Source organism: Candida parapsilosis, contig 005809, assembly GCF_000182765.1.
Source record: "Candida parapsilosis strain CDC317 annotated contig 005809".
NCBI lineage: Eukaryota > Fungi > Ascomycota > Pichiomycetes > Serinales > Debaryomycetaceae > Lodderomyces > Lodderomyces parapsilosis.
The window spans coordinates 723,139-739,318 of record NW_023503281.1 but is presented as its reverse complement, the minus strand read 5'-3'; the positions used below and the strand labels follow the sequence as shown (position 1 = coordinate 739,318).

Genomic DNA, 16,180 nt, shown 5'->3' with positions numbered 1-16,180 from the left:
ATTTTGAACTGCTTTAAAGTGTTGGGTTGTTGTTGTTGTTGTTGTGGGTGTGGTGTGCAGCCCGTTTGGAACATGTTTTCGATTCAAACAATCACTCAGAAGCCATGGAGTAGTGTATGCTTGCTATACCCAATCGTTTATGTCATCTCCATTCCATTTACCTTGGCATTCAAAAGATACAACTTGTACATTGGCAAACTTTGGTTTGTTCAGTTTTTAGAGCAATATATTGTCAGAAAATATATGTTCCATTGGTTTTCGGTAATCTATGTGGCCAATTTGATCAAGATTGAAAATGGACACGCTTCAATACCCTTAAAGGAACCGTGGACCGTTAGCGCAATAAAGATCTATTTTTATAATATGATTTGGTTGACACTTTTACTAGAGTGGTGTTTCGGGTCTCCTATCTTTGAGAGGGTTAGCGTTGCCACTGGTGCGTATTGTACCATTCCGGATATATACAGAGAATATAAGTGTGATAAGGCAGGAGGTACCTGGGTGAATGCGTTTGATTCGTCGAGTCACTATACCATGCTAATTTCAAACAGTCTCCTTGTTTGGCGATTGATTCTCCCTTACGTCGGGATATCACAGAACATGTCAAGGTCAACGACAATTGTTGAGGACGATCTCGAAGCAGGTTGTGTGCAAGGTCCCATCAATAATGAGGATTATTCATCAAGGAGTGGACGCGGTTACGCTATCTATAAAAAGGCTGTTTTGCTGATATCATTTTTATTCCTCACCCTATGGTTTATTCTGTTCTGTATCACTTCGGTATTTTATCACACGATTGTTGAGAAGTTTGTCGGAATGATCTGTGCAATGACTATTCCATTGCTTCTGCAATATGTATAAATAATTGGCTAGAAGGTGTTCAACCTTTGAACAGAATCGGGAAACAAGATGCATTGCAACTAGCTATCAAAATTGGTGTGATAACCCGGTTCGGCAGCAACAATGGCAAGAGTAGTTGTAGGCGTTGCTGATAATGAAACCAGTCCGAATATTTGGCTTCTACATGAACTAAATGGTATCAGTGTACCTAAAGGGATCGGATTCTGAAATTTTTTAGGGATACATAGACGGAATAAAGATCTTCAAAAACTGCCTCAGTGACTCTTGTGCTTTCATTCTCTATCATTGTCAGATCTTTCTGACAACAAATAATCCTGACTTCATAGTTACAATACTATCTCACTATTTGTAAGATTTCGTCATAAGTTCACAAAATGTGTGGCGTTCTTTCGGATTTCGGCGCGTGGAAAGAAATTTGAATTGCGGAGTCTCGGCCGAATGGTGCAATCTTGTCACTTCTACCGTGTATACCTTGCATTTCAAATCTAGAAGAGGTGAAAAAAAGTTCTCTCATAAGATGCATGTGAACAATACCCTGTTCTGTAAGATAACAAGTGGTGTTAATCTTTTCCCCGAACCGATTGGAAAAGACCAAATGTAATCAATTTTCCGTGCCGAGACTGCTACCAGTTGCGAAGTTGAATTACAAACTGTGGCGTCGACGATTGCACACATCTTGTGTTATCACTCTAACTATCAGGCACAAAATCCAAACAATTCTATGAATTTCGTCAGTATCAATCAATGTCACGATTAATTACCAAAACCAACTCTCCGGGTGGTTTAAAAAATTATATAAAGTGATCAAATTGTCCAATTGAACTTTTCCAAATTATTTCACATACTCATATACTCCCTTCTTACGTACACATTTACACACATACACACACACATACACACACACACACACAATGACGACAAAATTTGGTAACTCTGATATCCACTTCAACAAGGAGGTTGACGAGATTGACGAAGATGGTGTTTTGGTCATCAATAGACACAACAGAGCACAGGCTAAATTTCCCGATTTTTTGCCTACATGGGACCCAAGACAAAAATATCCACCTTTGAAATTTGAGAAATACATTGACCCAGGTTCCAGAGCTGACCCTTCATTCCCAAACTTGTTCCCCAAAGGTGGTAATTACAAAGCAACTAGAATCACCCCGAAGTTTGGTACTGAGGTGGATGGTATCCAGTTGTCACAATTGAATGATGCTGCAAAGGACGAATTGGCTTTATTTTTAGCACAAAGAAAAGTATTGTTGTTCAACGATCAAGATTTTGCCCAACATGGACCAGGTTTTGCAGTTGAGTTTGGTAAATATTTTGGAAATTTACACATTCATCCAAGTTCAGGTTCTCCAAGAGGTCATCCTGAATTGCACATTACATACAGAAGACCAGAAAAGGGCGAGTTGGAGAGAGTCTTTCGTGACAGAACCACCAACACGTCTTTCCATAGTGATGTCACTTATGAGATAACTCCTAGTAGATTTACAATTTTTCAAGTGTTGGAAAGTGGTGACGGTGGTGATACTGTTTTCGCTGATACAACTGAAGCTTACAGAAGATTGTCACCAGCTATGAAGGAGAGATTGGAAGGTTTGCACGTTTTGCACACAAGTGAGGACCAAGCAGCCAACTCCACGTTTCAAGGTGGTGTTGAAAGAAGAAAAGCTGTTTCGAATATTCATCCATTGATTAGAGTTGATCCAGTCACTAAAGAAAAATCAATTTATGTCAATAGAGCCTTTGGAAGAAGAATCGTTGAATTGAAGAAAGAGGAAAGTGAATACTTGTTGAATTTCCTTTATGATCTTATTGAAAGAAGTCACGACTTACAATTGAGGGTCAACTGGGAAGGTGGAAAGAGAAACAAGGTTGCTTTGTTCCACAACAGTGGTGTTTCTCATACTGCTACATTTGACACTGAGGATGGTGAAGTTAGACATGCTTATAGGATTAGTGTGTTGGGTGAACGTCCTATAGGAAAGCTCGAGGATTTGAACAAGGAAGAATTCACCACTGGCGATTTAGAACAAGCTTTGAGAGCAGTCAAGCCAATTTAAAGAACTTTTTTTTATAGTTCAGTAGGGGAATGTTATTTTTATGGTCTGGCTTGACGCAAATTGTAGACGGAAGTGAAAAAAATAGGTGTCCAAGTGCAGGTGTGATTAGCGAAATCGTACTTTAGTCTGCGTTGCACCGGTCACAACTTGAAAAAATGGAGAAGATGCCTTGCTAAAAATACAAATCGCAATTTATGTAGCACAAATGAACTTTGTATCGTGTGCATGCATGCTTCTCTTTCAAATCGTAAATGCCTATCGGATTCGATTTTGCAGCTTAAAAGTTAAAAAATTTCTTTTTCTCTGTGATTACCTTGCCACAGTCTCGTGGTGAGTTTCCTTTTCTTTCTCTGTGGCTCCTTGTTTTTTATAACCGCGCATGCTTTTAATTGCCATTTTGAGATTAGTGCTAAGGTGTTACCTTCCATTTTCAAAAATAAAATCCATTTTGGGACACTCGCGGTTAAATTTTTGGAAAATGCCAATTTGGTTAAGTTTTTTTCTTTTTTATTTTTGGAGAAGAAGCATTAGGGCAATGTTTTCAGAGCATGATTCATATAGACGGTGAAAATTTTTAAAAATTAGAAGCTCCTTCTCCTCTTTGCTCTTCTTGTAGTAATAGTGTTATATTCAAAAAATGGAAACCAGCTATAGGTCGTACCAACGAGTTTTGAACATTTCAGTCAAACCCTCACCATCATCATTATTATCATCAACAAAAAAGGTAAATTGCTCGCGTACAAAAGTTAGCAAGCCAAGGAAGGACGAAAGTCAAATCAAAAGAAGAACGAAAACTGGTTGCTTTACTTGCCGAAAGAGAAAGAAGAAGTGTGATGAAGATAAGGTAAATGGCAAATGTCAAGCTTGTACTAGAAATTTTTTGGAATGTTGTTGGCCCGAACCTGCCGCCAATCAAGATAGTCGGAAGGAGCTAGAAGAAAGCGTCAAAACTGCAACCGTGAGGTCAACCAAATGTGATATAAGTTCATTGTTATCGTCACCAATTACCCATGAAGCACCTTTGTCACCAGAAGTTGCAATGAAATCCACACCAATGGCTGTAAAACAGGAGGTCAATCCTTATCCAAGTCCCATGCAATCCCCCATATCCCATCATCCAGGCAGTCCCAGCCAAGATGTAAGTTTCATGACTTTACCACCATTACGTAATATCAGCTACAAGTTACAAGCTAAAGACAGCAATGTACGAGGACTGCGATTTGAAGATTCTGGAGAGAAGGAGAACAGAGACGACATCAAGAAGCACGCGTCAAGCACAAAGTTCATAATCACCAGCTTTGATTCTCGAAAGGATTTGTGTGGGGTTTAAAAACTAGTTCAATGGGAGGGGGTATTGTTTTCGTTCTTTTAAGCTGATGTATTTTTCTATTTAGGTTTGTTTTAGGATTTGGAATAGGTTGTTTGCCAATACAAGGCATTTACAAATGAGGGTTGTTTGTAGTGGAAGTTCGCCAGATATCGTGTTGTAGTTCTTTATGCTCTCGTTGAGTCATTATTGGTGGGGTTTCCATGACTGTGGCGAACCAAACGAGCTGTGAGTTGTTTGGCAGCTGTATATATCAGCTACTTTCAACGGTATCAATGGCTAGCATTTTTCTACAATACTGTTTTATGCTATTGAATATCAATCTGGATGTTCTTCAGATTGATTCCTCCTGTTAGTATTTATTGGGATTGCCTACACGACCGCGATTTATCAAATGAAAATTTTTTGCGTGCCCCATTAATATCAACAGTATCAAGCTAAACACTATTGAGATGCCTGTCAAAGCTATAGCAAGAACCTCGATAGCACGGAATGGATTAGGTACTTACGTACTTCCCTGCAACAAACTAACGCTACAGTACTGTAACTGGGGAGGGTCCTCCCAAGGTATGAGACACATTTTAACAAATGGACAATTGGATAAGCTAGCACAATCGAAACCTCAAGTGATGTTTGAGGTGCTCAAGAGACAAGGACATCCTAAACTCATTTTTCGTTATAATGATGATAAAGTTACAGAGGTTGATGTGAGGAACATGAAGAATCACGAAATTGTTCAAAAGATCAATGAGTATCTACAACGATCAGGTAATGACTTGTTCAAATGTAACCACAAGGTTGCATCAGAAAATGATTCGGTTAGAGGAATATGGTCACCTTTGCATGCACCAAAGGGACACAGGTTTAACATATAGAGATGTATGTCTTGTAAATAGTTGAACAAGAATTATGTTTTGTTTTTACAAACTAATACTGCTCTCATACTAAAACAAAATCCCAATAGAATTGAACCTCTATTTAATATACAAAGGAGAACTAAAGAAAATTAAGCGATGATCATACCCCTTTGATCCCTCATTTGACCACCTCAACATTTTCACCGATTTGATCGATCTCATCAGCATCTTTTGAAACTTTGTAAATCTTATTTCTCCAAAATCCATCGTCACCCAAAATCTCTTTTGCAACAAGACGATAACCACCAAAGTGTGGCAAAATCTTGACCCAAACAATCCAATATGCTAAACCAACCCCAAAGACACCCCAAGTTACAACGGCATGGATCCAGTACGGTAAGTCATTGTACACTTTTTGTCCATGAACTGGTGGGATATATGGAGCAACAATCAAGTATAATGATGCAAGGAAGAAGAAAATGACAACTGGAAGAGAGGCCTTAATTGGAGGGTTCCACTCAGTCAATCCTTTGTACTTTTTGTAGTATATGTAAATCAATCCACCGGCAAGAACAGTGTTGACAACATTCAATGGGTATGAAATCAAGTTCAAAATGAAATTGTATGCATCACCTGGTGGTGGGGCAACAATGGTAACAATACAAACAATCCAATGTTGCATCAACCCAACAAACGGAGTTCCAAATGGCTTTGAAGTAGCAAAGAAACGTGAAAATGGTAAAGAGCCTTCACGTCCCAATTGTTGAATGATTCTACCTTGTGAAAAAATGACAGACATAACATTTGCCCATGCCGAGATGGCAACGAAAGCCGAAGCAGCTGTTTCGGCCTTGTCACCAAAAGCATATTTGAAAAACGAAGCAGCCAAGATTCTGCCTGATGATGCAATTTCAGCCTTTGGAACGACAGCAAAGTATGCAATGTTGACAAACATGTAAATGATACCCAAACCAATGAATGCAGATGGTGCAGCAATTCTCAAGACTCTTTCTGGGTTCTTGATTTCACCCAAGGCGTAGTTTGCATTTGAGTAACCGACGTAAGACCAGATAACATTGTATAAAGCATTGACTATACCAAAACCAGTCGGACTCTCCCCTTCAAAAGCATTGTGGAAATTACCAGTTGATTGAAAGTTATTCGTCTTGATTCCGCCTCCCAACGCAACCCATCCAGTAACACTGATGAAAAGAACAATGATTACTTTGAAAGTACCCAAAATATTGGCCAAAAACAAACCCGCCTTGACATTGATAGCGTTGATCAAGAATGAAAATGTTATAACAGCTAAACCAATACCTCTAGAGTTCCATTGGGTGACTTCTTTGCCTGCAGCATTCAAGATATACTCACCAACAACAATTGAGTTACCAGATGCCCAACCAAGAAAAAACACGTACGAAGCATACATTGCCGTCACCAAAAATTTCGGTCTTGGAAACATGTACTCAAGGTAGTTTTTCTCACCACCATTTCTTGGTAAAGCTGTTCCCAATTCCATGTAAACCAAGAGCCCAGTGAATGCAATAACTGTACCAGCAAACCACATCATCAATGCAGTTCCCACTGAACCTGATAAAGCATAAATTGTAGAACCAGTCGAAAACACACCTGCTCCCAACATTCTATTGAGCATCAAAAATGAAGCTGAAACAATTCCAATTTCCTTGACATTTCTATCTGTTTCCAAAACGTGTGCCCCCTTTTCGGAGCCTGAAGTTAGTTGACTATGATTATCAAAACTATCTATGCCATTGCTGTTGTTTTCGAATCCTTCTTCGGTTTTCTTTTCGGAGTTTGAGTTACTCAGAAACCTATAAGCGTCAGCGAGCCCCATTGTGGTTGAAGATGATTTCGTATAGGAGATAATTAATAACCGCGATGAGTAAAGGGGAAGGGGAAGGGAAATGGCAACGTCTTTATAATAAATGATTTGAAAGAAAAAAAAGGGACCTTCTTGTAGCTGCAATTAATATTTTATTTTTTACTCACACCGTTTAAATTTCTTTTTTTTCTTTTTCCTTTTTATGCTTTCTGTTTTAAACTCTTCGCATTAATTTATAACAATCGAAAAAAAAAACTGTGGCTTATGAATTGAGAGTAATTAGGTGTAACACATACAGAGCCGTATAGAGTAATGTATGGAGCAGGGAGGAGGTTGATACAGAGGAGTCAAGAACCATCAGTAGAGTGCTCCAGTGTTGAAGAAATTGGGCAATTTATGAGTTCTCTTGGTCGTTTTTTTCTCCTTATTATTTACATGTATTTTTCGTGGCAGAGAGCCACAGATTACACTGTGGATCATCCCACAGTAAAGGAGGGGTCGTCAATTAACATCGTTCGTATTAATTACAGCATGAATTAACAGTGTTTACACTCATTTAACCTCAAAATCGCCGAAACGTAACCAAAAGCATCCCACTGTAGTACTGTCGACCGGATAAATTGTCAATTTATTTTATAAGGCAATTTGCCTCTGTGTCGTTTTAAAGTTTACTTGATCACGTGAAGTTGCAATAAAAAGGCATTTTTGCAGCCCAATTGATTTTTTTTTAGTTTTGTGTCGTGTGAGTTGATTTCTATTTTTTCCGTCAACGGTTTATTTCAGGCATAAACATGAAATTCAGGAGAATTCATCTGCAAAAACGTGTGTAGACGTACAAATGACAAAAAAGAAAACTGTGGTTACTACTGTGGAGAAAATGCCCCGACGCCTTACGAATCTCGCTACATGTCGTTTACGATGAAATTTCAGATCTATTCGTATTCTACCTATTGTTTTGGACATCTCGTCTTTTCAAAGACACTAACAACAACAAAGGTGGATATGTAAGGCAAACCAGAGGCGTTGGGCACTCTTCAACAACATCTTGATTGTAGCAATCGGCAATTTCACTTTTCTTCAATTGTGGCTTGCTCTTGTAGATAAGAGGTGAAGCTTGGCATAATTTCTCCAGAATAAAAATGGATTCCCCGTTTTTACTGGGCGAAATGGCGACATACTACTTGTTTGGAGCAAAATACCCATTCTAACTTCAATTCACAAACTGGAGACTTTGGTTGCGGGTCGGGTAATCTTTTGCAATTAGTGTATTCGTTCTAGTGTCGTGAAAAAGGTTCTGCGACAATCATGTGACAAATGAATCACCAAACTCGCTTACTACTACATCGGAAATTATAAAGCTATTCGTTTATTTAAAGTAAAAAGTTATATAAAATCAAAAATCCTTCGCCCGCTGTTCAAGGGGTATACTTTGGTGGAGGATCGTAAACATCATTATCTCCAAGCATTGACTGCACATGTTGCTGAACTCTTGGCCCTTGTTTGTTTCTCTGTGGTGTGGGTGGTGGTGGTGGTAGTGATGACATTGACGATGATGATGATGGTGCTGCGTGGTCCTGCCTATTAGCAGCTCTTCCTTCACGGTTATAATTCATTCGACTCGATTTATCTGTGCTAGGGGTTTGAGAATGTGTTGCTGCTTCTTGTGCGCGACGCAGTTTGCGCAGTTGTCTTGGTGGTGCATATTGTTGTTGTGATGGGTGTGCGTATCCTTGCTGGGACATCTGTTGTTGTTGCAGCATCCTTTGCTGAGCTCTTTCATAGCGTTCAAACTCCTCTCTTTCCTTGATACTCATATTTCTAAGCTTCTTCTTTCTCTTGTGTCTATCAGCAGCTATAGCTCCTATTGCGATTGCAGTTCCGACTACAAACATGTTGGATGGTATTTATTAGTGTGTCTATATTGATTGTCCCAGAAAATTTAAAAGATTGCTGTTTTGGAAGATAAGCCATCTATTTATATTCACTTATCATCTTGAAAAAGAAAGTATTTTACCGCGGCGCATAACAATCTACGTCATTCCGAAACATAAAAAATATACTACTGACGAGGCGCGGCTTACCTCCGCAAGCTCTTTCTGTCCGATTCACCCGTACGACGCGGGCTTAGTCTACCTACAGTATGGCTTCACTACAGCCGTTACTTCAACAACTAAAAGATAAAACTAACCAATGATATATTCTATTTACAATAGCTTTTTAATCTCTTCATGCGCCTCGTTCAAGTTAATCTCATCACCAACGAGGTAAATGAATTTAGAGAACTTGTCATTGGCTCTAGGGATTGTAATGAATGTATTTGTCTTTGAACGCAATTTATTAACCTTTGATCCTTGAGGTCCAATGATTTTTGAAAACACTGACGGTTTTGATGCATAGAACCATGCATGAGCAGTAGCAGATTTAGCCAACTCCAATTTTTTGTTGATCAATTGAACCGCTTTTTCAACATCTTCCTCATCTCCCTTCAATCTCCAAGGGATAACAACGTCATCATCACTGTTTTCTGGCACAAGTTCTTCAATTGTAAATTTAAACTCCTCCTCGTTCTCTGGGTATGCTGATTCTACAGGAGCAGGGATTAATGCTGAGGATAATTTACTGGCTCTTCTGGTAAAATCACCGTGGGTCACTTCAACTTTATAATCGCTTTTTAACTTTTTGAAAATAGCACCATGTTCAGACACTAATGGGTGGTATTTTTCCAAAATATCGATAGAGACTTTCCAGTCATCCTTGGTCAATTCTTCAATCTTGTCCTTAGCTGCTGCCACTTTCTCGGGTAAACCACTTACTTTGACAATAGTGCTTTCATCATTTGCCCTTGGAATTTCAATGGTGACGCCGAAATCTGACTGCAATGAATGACGAATTGAGCCACTTGGTCCAATAATCAATCTGTGTTTTTCCTTGGGTAAATCGATCTCCTCAACAATAGACGCTTCTTTCTCTTCAACAATTTTCTCAATTGCACTAATAATCTTGTCGACGATTGTCTTGTCACCTTGTGACACAACCTCATCAGAACCAGAACCTTCATTTGGAATGGTCAACAAACGATGGTACTTTCCTCTTGGTAAATCATCCCCACCTGCTGAGCTGATAATTTGCTTCATAACTGATCCGGAAGGACCAACCAAATCACGGTGGTACTTGGTATCAACTTTGATTGTACGCACAACAAAGTTTTCAACCTCATCAATGATTTCTTGAATCTTGGTTGTTGCATCTTTTAAAGCTGCTTTGGAACCAGTCAACTCCAATTCAACAAATCCACTAGACTCGTCGTTTTCACGTTTAAAGTTGTATTCAACGCCAGTACCATCAGCAATGTCTTTAATGGTTTCTCCGTTTTTACCAATAATTCTGGCAACTGCTTTTGAAGGAATTTGCAACAACTTTTTGAACCCATTTTCTTTTTCAAACTGGTACAATTCTTGCAACTCTTCCTCTGCTTTAGCAACACCCTTTGACGGACCTTTGATTGTAACCTCATCTTTTGACTTGGGTGCATCGGCAAATGGGGATGGAGATGAAGCATCAGCGGCGGGGAATCTAATCTTGACATTGTATTTGTCTTGCAAACGGTTGATAAACACACCCTGGGCTCCAATCATTCTACGGTGGTATTGGTTTTCAATTCTAACTCTAACCAATGTTTCATCAGCCCACTTCTTTGCCAACGCAGAAATTTTGGCCCTGGCTGCCTCAACATTTTTCTTGACACCTTTAATAGTGACCTCTGCTTTCTCAGAATCATCTTTCTTTGCATCTTGTTCTGGTACATCAATCCTAACCCCAAACTCATCACGAAGGGTATTCAAAAATGATCCGTTCTTACCAACCAATCTAGACAAGATTTGTGATGGTACACGAACTTCGCTTGTGAAACCATCTGGGTACTCCTTTGCATCAGCCAATACAGATTCAATCTCCTTCTTGATAGTTGCAACAGACGATTTAATACCATGAATGTAGATTTCATTCTCAGACAAAGAAGTTCCATTGCTGTGCAATTTAACAGAGACAGTATCAGGTTCAACAGTAGATAAAATAGACCTTAATGTCACACCCTTTGGACCTGAAACAACTTCTTTTTGATCTTTGGTGGGCACCTCCAAAGTAGCGCTTGATAAATTAGCAGCCAATTCTCTCAAAGTATTTAAAGCAGAATTAATCTTAGCAAAAGCGTCATCACCACTGGAATCAATATCGTCAAAGTCCTCTGCCTCTTCTTCTTGTTGGTTTTGAGAATTGAACAAGACAATGACATTTTGCAAAATGACATATTCAACTTTCTCTTTCTGGGCGAGAGCACCAATGACTCCATCAACCCTGTTTAACAAAAACGATTCGATATCATCAATAACTTTGGTTTGGTCGGGAGTGATCTTATTGACTTGACTAACAATAGATTTCTTTGCAGCTTTGATTTGTTCATCTCCACCTTTTGACACAATTTGAATTGGAATTGAAGTGACAGATTCGTCGTTCAATTCCTTGATTTTAGGAGCATTGATCACAACATCATTGGCTTCAGCAATGGTTTTGAAAGCACCAATTTTATTCAAGTACGCGGCAACAGCACTAACATGTCTCAAATTTCCCTTGTGGGCCTTTGACATGTCCAATATTTCAACCTTGTACTGTGAAGTGACTTTCCTTGCCTCTTCTTGAGCCAACTTGATATTTTTCTTCTCGCCAATGAATTTAACATTCGTCTCGCCGTCTTTTGGTAATTGAATCAAAACATTGCACTTGGACAAGACTTCATCAATTGGCAAAAATTGATACTTGGTTCTAGGAATGGGGACTTCTTCAGTGACAATCTTTTGAGACAACTTCTCTAAAGCTGCCTTCACATTAGCTCTAGCCTCTAATGCCAATTCACGCTCCCCGTGGATCACAATGGAGTTTGAGCCTGATTTGAAAGTGGGTATAGAAAAGTCCAATTCATTATTTTGATCAACAATGCTTTGTAATTCTTTTTCCGCAAATGGTTTCACATTTTCATTCAATGGAACCTTGACGGTCAAGTTTTTGGTTTCTTCTCTAACAATGGCCAAAATTTCGCTCTTTGCTGCTTTGGCACCTTCGACGTCACCATCGATGCTGATCACGACCGTTGTAGCAAACAAGTCGTCCTCATCATCACTAGCATCACCTGAATTGTATGATTCTTCCTTATCGCCAATCTCAATTCTAACTTCATTTGCTTGAATGATTGGCTTCAAAGTTCTGCCACCTTGACCAATGATTCTAGATCTCAATTTGGCTGGTACATTAAAGTTGATTTGAACTGGTTTAGTCAACTTCTTGACAACCAAACGCTTGGCAAGTTTAACATCATCTGGCTTACCACTTATCAAAAACGTTCTCTTTTTTGTATGTTGAGAAGTGGTACATTCAACGTTAGTTTTCGTTTCTTGCATAACATAGGTCAAAATTTTGATAAATTCGGGACGGGCGACGTTCAATTGATCTTCGACATCCAAAGAGAAAGCTTCTTGGATAGTGGAGATTTTTGGCTTGACAGCAAAACCATTACCATTCTTAGAAGTCTTGGGAGTATTAGATGCAACCGGTACTGCTGTTGGAGGTGCTTTCATTTTTGGGCCCCATGAAGTGGCGCCTGATTGTTGAACACCAGAACCCATTTTTGATCCCAATGCAGGGAATGCAGAATCGTCATTAATCGATGGTGTGTTACTTCTGGACTTTGGCTCAGGTGCAACAATACCCTCAACCTCTTCTTGCTCAACTTCTTCTGACTGGTTGTTTAAACGAGCAGCGATAATTTCAGCAGGAGTGGGCATATTTCTCTTTAACGATAAGACAGGTTTTGAACAAATGGACAATGCTTTCGGGGGGGAAGCAGCGGGGAATGGGTTTCGGGAAGGAGTGGGTAAGTAGCTGTTCCGGGAATTCAATCTCTTTGAACAGTGTTTTGACAACTGATGTTTCTAGTTGGAGTAGAACTTTTTGGCTGTAAAAACTGAGACAATTTTTTTTTTTCATTTTCTTTTTCTTTTTCCAGTTGATCTAATTACTCTTTTCTCGCTGTGTTAATTCTAATTATTCTGCTGTCCTTTTTTTCATAGTCCGAAAAAATGTTGAGCAAAAAGAGAAAGGACCCTCTAACATTTGAGAAAGAGAGTAGAGGAATTTCTGCAACTCGTTTTTTTTTCTCCATTGTAACTGTTGTGCAACAACAAATAGTTTATGGTTCATCACTCACTCGTCCTGTTTAACTTCGGCCAAACCATCCCGTTGTATCAAGAATGTTCTTGTGTGACTGGACTTGTTTTGTTCATTGAGGTTGCAGGATTTTCTATCAAATCTTTGAACCATATCACCTAGTATGTTGTAACCTATAAACGTATTGTCACTCTCATTGTTGCCACTTCCATCTTTGACAAAAAATTCGGCATTGCTTATAGTCATGAGATTTCCATTCCATTTGTCAAAAGAATTGAGATCGGGAACACAATTGGATATGTATTGCTTCTCTAATGTTGTGTATGCATTTTCATTGGATACAAACTTGAACCCATTGATGTTGACGTAACCAGTTTTTTCTACCGATGAAATTGATGAAAGTATGGACTCTGGTCTCGCGTATTGTTGTGCGTTGTCAAACAGAGAATCCTCTTCGTCCTCTGTGTTTATAACATACGCACTTCGGTCCTTGTAAGTCCGCTGTTCATCTTTAAACAGTTGTATCGTATTGTTATCAACTTCATGGCTATAATGTCTTTTCCTATTATAAGTGGCGGCAGCAGCTGTTGCTGCTAACAATGTATTATTTCTTCGATTGAAACTTGATGGGATTGACTTGAAATTAGTGACAGTTCTCGACTCCAACGGTGAGCTCAAATCTTTACCAATAGTCATGGTCCTAAACCATCTAGCCATTCCATGAAATGACCAAAATTGAAGCAACACTTGTTTGTATTCAATTCTTAGCCGAAGCGAGTTTTTGTACTTGACCAATGATGATATGTTTGACGTCGATGATGAATGATCTTCTTTGTACATGGCGGAAATCAATTGGTTCAATGATGGTGCTTCACCAACTTGTAAATGAGCTAGTGAATATGAGTGAAGTAATGAGCCTTTGAGTTTTTCAAATGTGGTGCCTTTGATGTCGCCGCTAGTTGGTTCGAAAAGTAATTGATTGTCTTTTAATATATCATAGTAGTTGGTAATGGTGGAAAGTATCTTGTGATTCTTCTGCGTCTTGAACTTGTTCTTTAACTTTCCAAACTTGGATTCGCTAAACGGATTATCCTTTCTGATACCGGCGTACGCATCCTCAGAAAAGAAATCATCTGGTTCACTTTGACTTGAATTGAAATCCACCCCATTGTTTTTCTTGTACTCAGTGTTGATGTCAGCTGTCAACTGCTTTAAACTATTCAACTCAAAGTACAAAATGACGAGCAACTCTTTCAACTTTTTATCGGCATTGATATTGTATATGTTTAGTTGAGTTGAGTTTATTTGTAAAAGTACTGGTTTCCAAGATCTATTTCCATTGTTGCACTGATACGGAGTCAAAAACTCTATTTTGAGTAACGCAAACCCATGAAGGTTTATCGAGGAAGTATATTTGGGAAGTAATTCATTCCTTGAGGTGTACTCTGGTAGTGTTGAATGCATATCTAATGACTGTAAAGATGAACTGTTAGTAAAAAGCATTCATCGAGGTCAATAGGAAAGAGAGACCCCGCCTCTAAGTAGCTTTGTTGGCTCCTGATACTTCACGGCACAATTGAAGAGGCACCTGAGTGCTTTTATTGCCTTCTGTTGTATTTTTAATGGGTGTTCCGCATCAAAATTGATTGTTCCCTATTAGTGAACTAGCTGCCAAATAATTCAAAACGTTTGTGTATTTTAAAACATTTGAACGCAAATCAAAATGGAACGTAATTCTCGAGCAGGTGTGACTGCTGACCCAGCAGCGCCATGGCTTCTTGTGTGTAGGAGAACTGTATCAGAACTTTTTCAAAAACTCATGTAGCAAGACTTTCTTGTCACGATTCATCAACACCCAGTTGTGGCTGCTGCGTAACATAAGTGCCCCTTTCCATTCTATGAATATTTTCCCTACCTTGACATAAGGCGAAATACATACAATACTCAAAGTTAAGGACTTCACGTTACAGTAGATGTTTCTTCAAAAAAGTACGACAAGATTTCTAAAAGCATCACCTTTCAAGAAACTTCAATAAGGTATTTATAAAATCTTTAATTATGTGAAGCTTTTGGTTTATAAATAGCATCATCCTCTTTTCGCAACTCACAGCACGTGACGTATTTGTCCTCGGTAAAATGTGGCCATAAAATGGCAGATTTTTGTACACCAGTTTGATTAGTAATTGCGCAGTTCTTGGCTGTCAGTATGAATCGTTTTGTGACTCGAGGTAAGGGGCAAAGCAGGCACAAGTGGGTGCGGACTTGTTTTGTTTCTTTTTTTTTTTGCAAAGAAGTCAAAATGACAAAAGAACACAAAATAAACGACCAAACACAGAAGCTTGCAAAATTGCAGTCCTTGAATTACCTGCTTAAGTCGGTACAGTTTGTTGATGAGCAAGTCCGAGTCTCAGGGGCAATGTATACCTGTAGAAACTTGATACTATAACTAACGGCAGTGGTGAAAGTTGCATCTCTGAGTTTTTCAAGTTTGCGATTATATTGCAAACCACCATAGTTTTAACGACCTTCTTGCATTGTTTCCGTCGGTAAATGTCGTTCGGCCCTTTAGTGGTATTTTTAGCCTCTTGTTACAAATTTTTGTCTCTAGGCATTGTCTTTCGTCGGAACGTTCCACACTTGCGCTTCTTTTATGGGCTCCACGTGTGTGAGAAATGACATACCTGACGATGAATACAATAAAACACACTAATATCTTGATTGCGGTTTTGACTTTTGTGTATACTTGACTCGGCCCCATCTCTGAGTTTTTTAAATGCCTTCTATAAATAGATGAAGAATCTAAGATATTGAAAACGTTCTACACAACCACCCGAGACGAGACGTCCAAGAATTTTGACAGCACGTTTCAAATTCCGTCGTGCTACTGTCTAAAAAGAGCAGGATGGGGTATTTGTCTCTGGTCTTTTTCATGATTGCAACAAACTATTTTGCGGCAGTTGCAAATTGACGCAAACACTTTGCGCTTCAATGAAACCTACAA

The 16,180-nt window shown here is 39.0% G+C and overlaps 8 protein-coding genes across 8 annotated transcripts; 4 read left to right on the top strand and 4 right to left on the bottom strand. All coding sequences in view use genetic code 12, as the record gives it.

The window, feature by feature from the left end:
- Positions 1–72: 72 nt before the first annotated feature.
- Positions 73–861, top strand: CPAR2_203630 (uncharacterized protein; the record flags this gene model as incomplete). Its single annotated transcript, XM_036809233.1, has 1 exon — positions 73–861. The coding sequence occupies one exon, from the start codon at positions 73–75 to the stop codon at positions 859–861; it is 789 nt and encodes a 262-aa protein (XP_036665890.1).
- A 911-nt stretch (positions 862–1,772) lies between these two features.
- Positions 1,773–2,933, top strand: CPAR2_203620 (sulfonate dioxygenase; the record flags this gene model as incomplete). Its single annotated transcript, XM_036809232.1, has 1 exon — positions 1,773–2,933. One exon carries the CDS (start codon positions 1,773–1,775, stop codon positions 2,931–2,933), a length of 1,161 nt encoding a protein of 386 aa, XP_036665889.1.
- Positions 2,934–3,570: 637 nt separating this feature from the next.
- On the top strand, positions 3,571–4,263 carry ZCF3 (Zcf3p; the record flags this gene model as incomplete). The annotated part of the gene is made up of 1 exon (XM_036809231.1): positions 3,571–4,263. The coding sequence occupies one exon, from the start codon at positions 3,571–3,573 to the stop codon at positions 4,261–4,263; it is 693 nt and encodes a 230-aa protein (XP_036665888.1).
- A 449-nt stretch (positions 4,264–4,712) lies between these two features.
- On the top strand, positions 4,713–5,135 carry CPAR2_203600 (mitochondrial 54S ribosomal protein mL43; the record flags this gene model as incomplete). The annotated part of the gene is made up of 1 exon (XM_036809230.1): positions 4,713–5,135. One exon carries the CDS (start codon positions 4,713–4,715, stop codon positions 5,133–5,135), a length of 423 nt encoding a protein of 140 aa, XP_036665887.1.
- A 160-nt stretch (positions 5,136–5,295) lies between these two features.
- Positions 5,296–6,975, bottom strand: MUP1 (Mup1p; the record flags this gene model as incomplete). The annotated part of the gene is made up of 1 exon (XM_036809229.1): positions 5,296–6,975. The coding sequence occupies one exon, from the start codon at positions 6,973–6,975 to the stop codon at positions 5,296–5,298; it is 1,680 nt and encodes a 559-aa protein (XP_036665886.1).
- Positions 6,976–8,378: 1,403 nt separating this feature from the next.
- CPAR2_203580 (uncharacterized protein) lies at positions 8,379–8,855 on the bottom strand (the record flags this gene model as incomplete). Its single annotated transcript, XM_036809228.1, has 1 exon — positions 8,379–8,855. The coding sequence occupies one exon, from the start codon at positions 8,853–8,855 to the stop codon at positions 8,379–8,381; it is 477 nt and encodes a 158-aa protein (XP_036665885.1).
- A 312-nt stretch (positions 8,856–9,167) lies between these two features.
- Positions 9,168–12,797, bottom strand: CPAR2_203570 (uncharacterized protein; the record flags this gene model as incomplete). The annotated part of the gene is made up of 1 exon (XM_036809227.1): positions 9,168–12,797. One exon carries the CDS (start codon positions 12,795–12,797, stop codon positions 9,168–9,170), a length of 3,630 nt encoding a protein of 1,209 aa, XP_036665884.1.
- A 418-nt stretch (positions 12,798–13,215) lies between these two features.
- Positions 13,216–14,643, bottom strand: CPAR2_203560 (uncharacterized protein; the record flags this gene model as incomplete). The annotated part of the gene is made up of 1 exon (XM_036809226.1): positions 13,216–14,643. The coding sequence occupies one exon, from the start codon at positions 14,641–14,643 to the stop codon at positions 13,216–13,218; it is 1,428 nt and encodes a 475-aa protein (XP_036665883.1).
- Between the last annotated feature and the right edge of the window lie 1,537 nt (positions 14,644–16,180).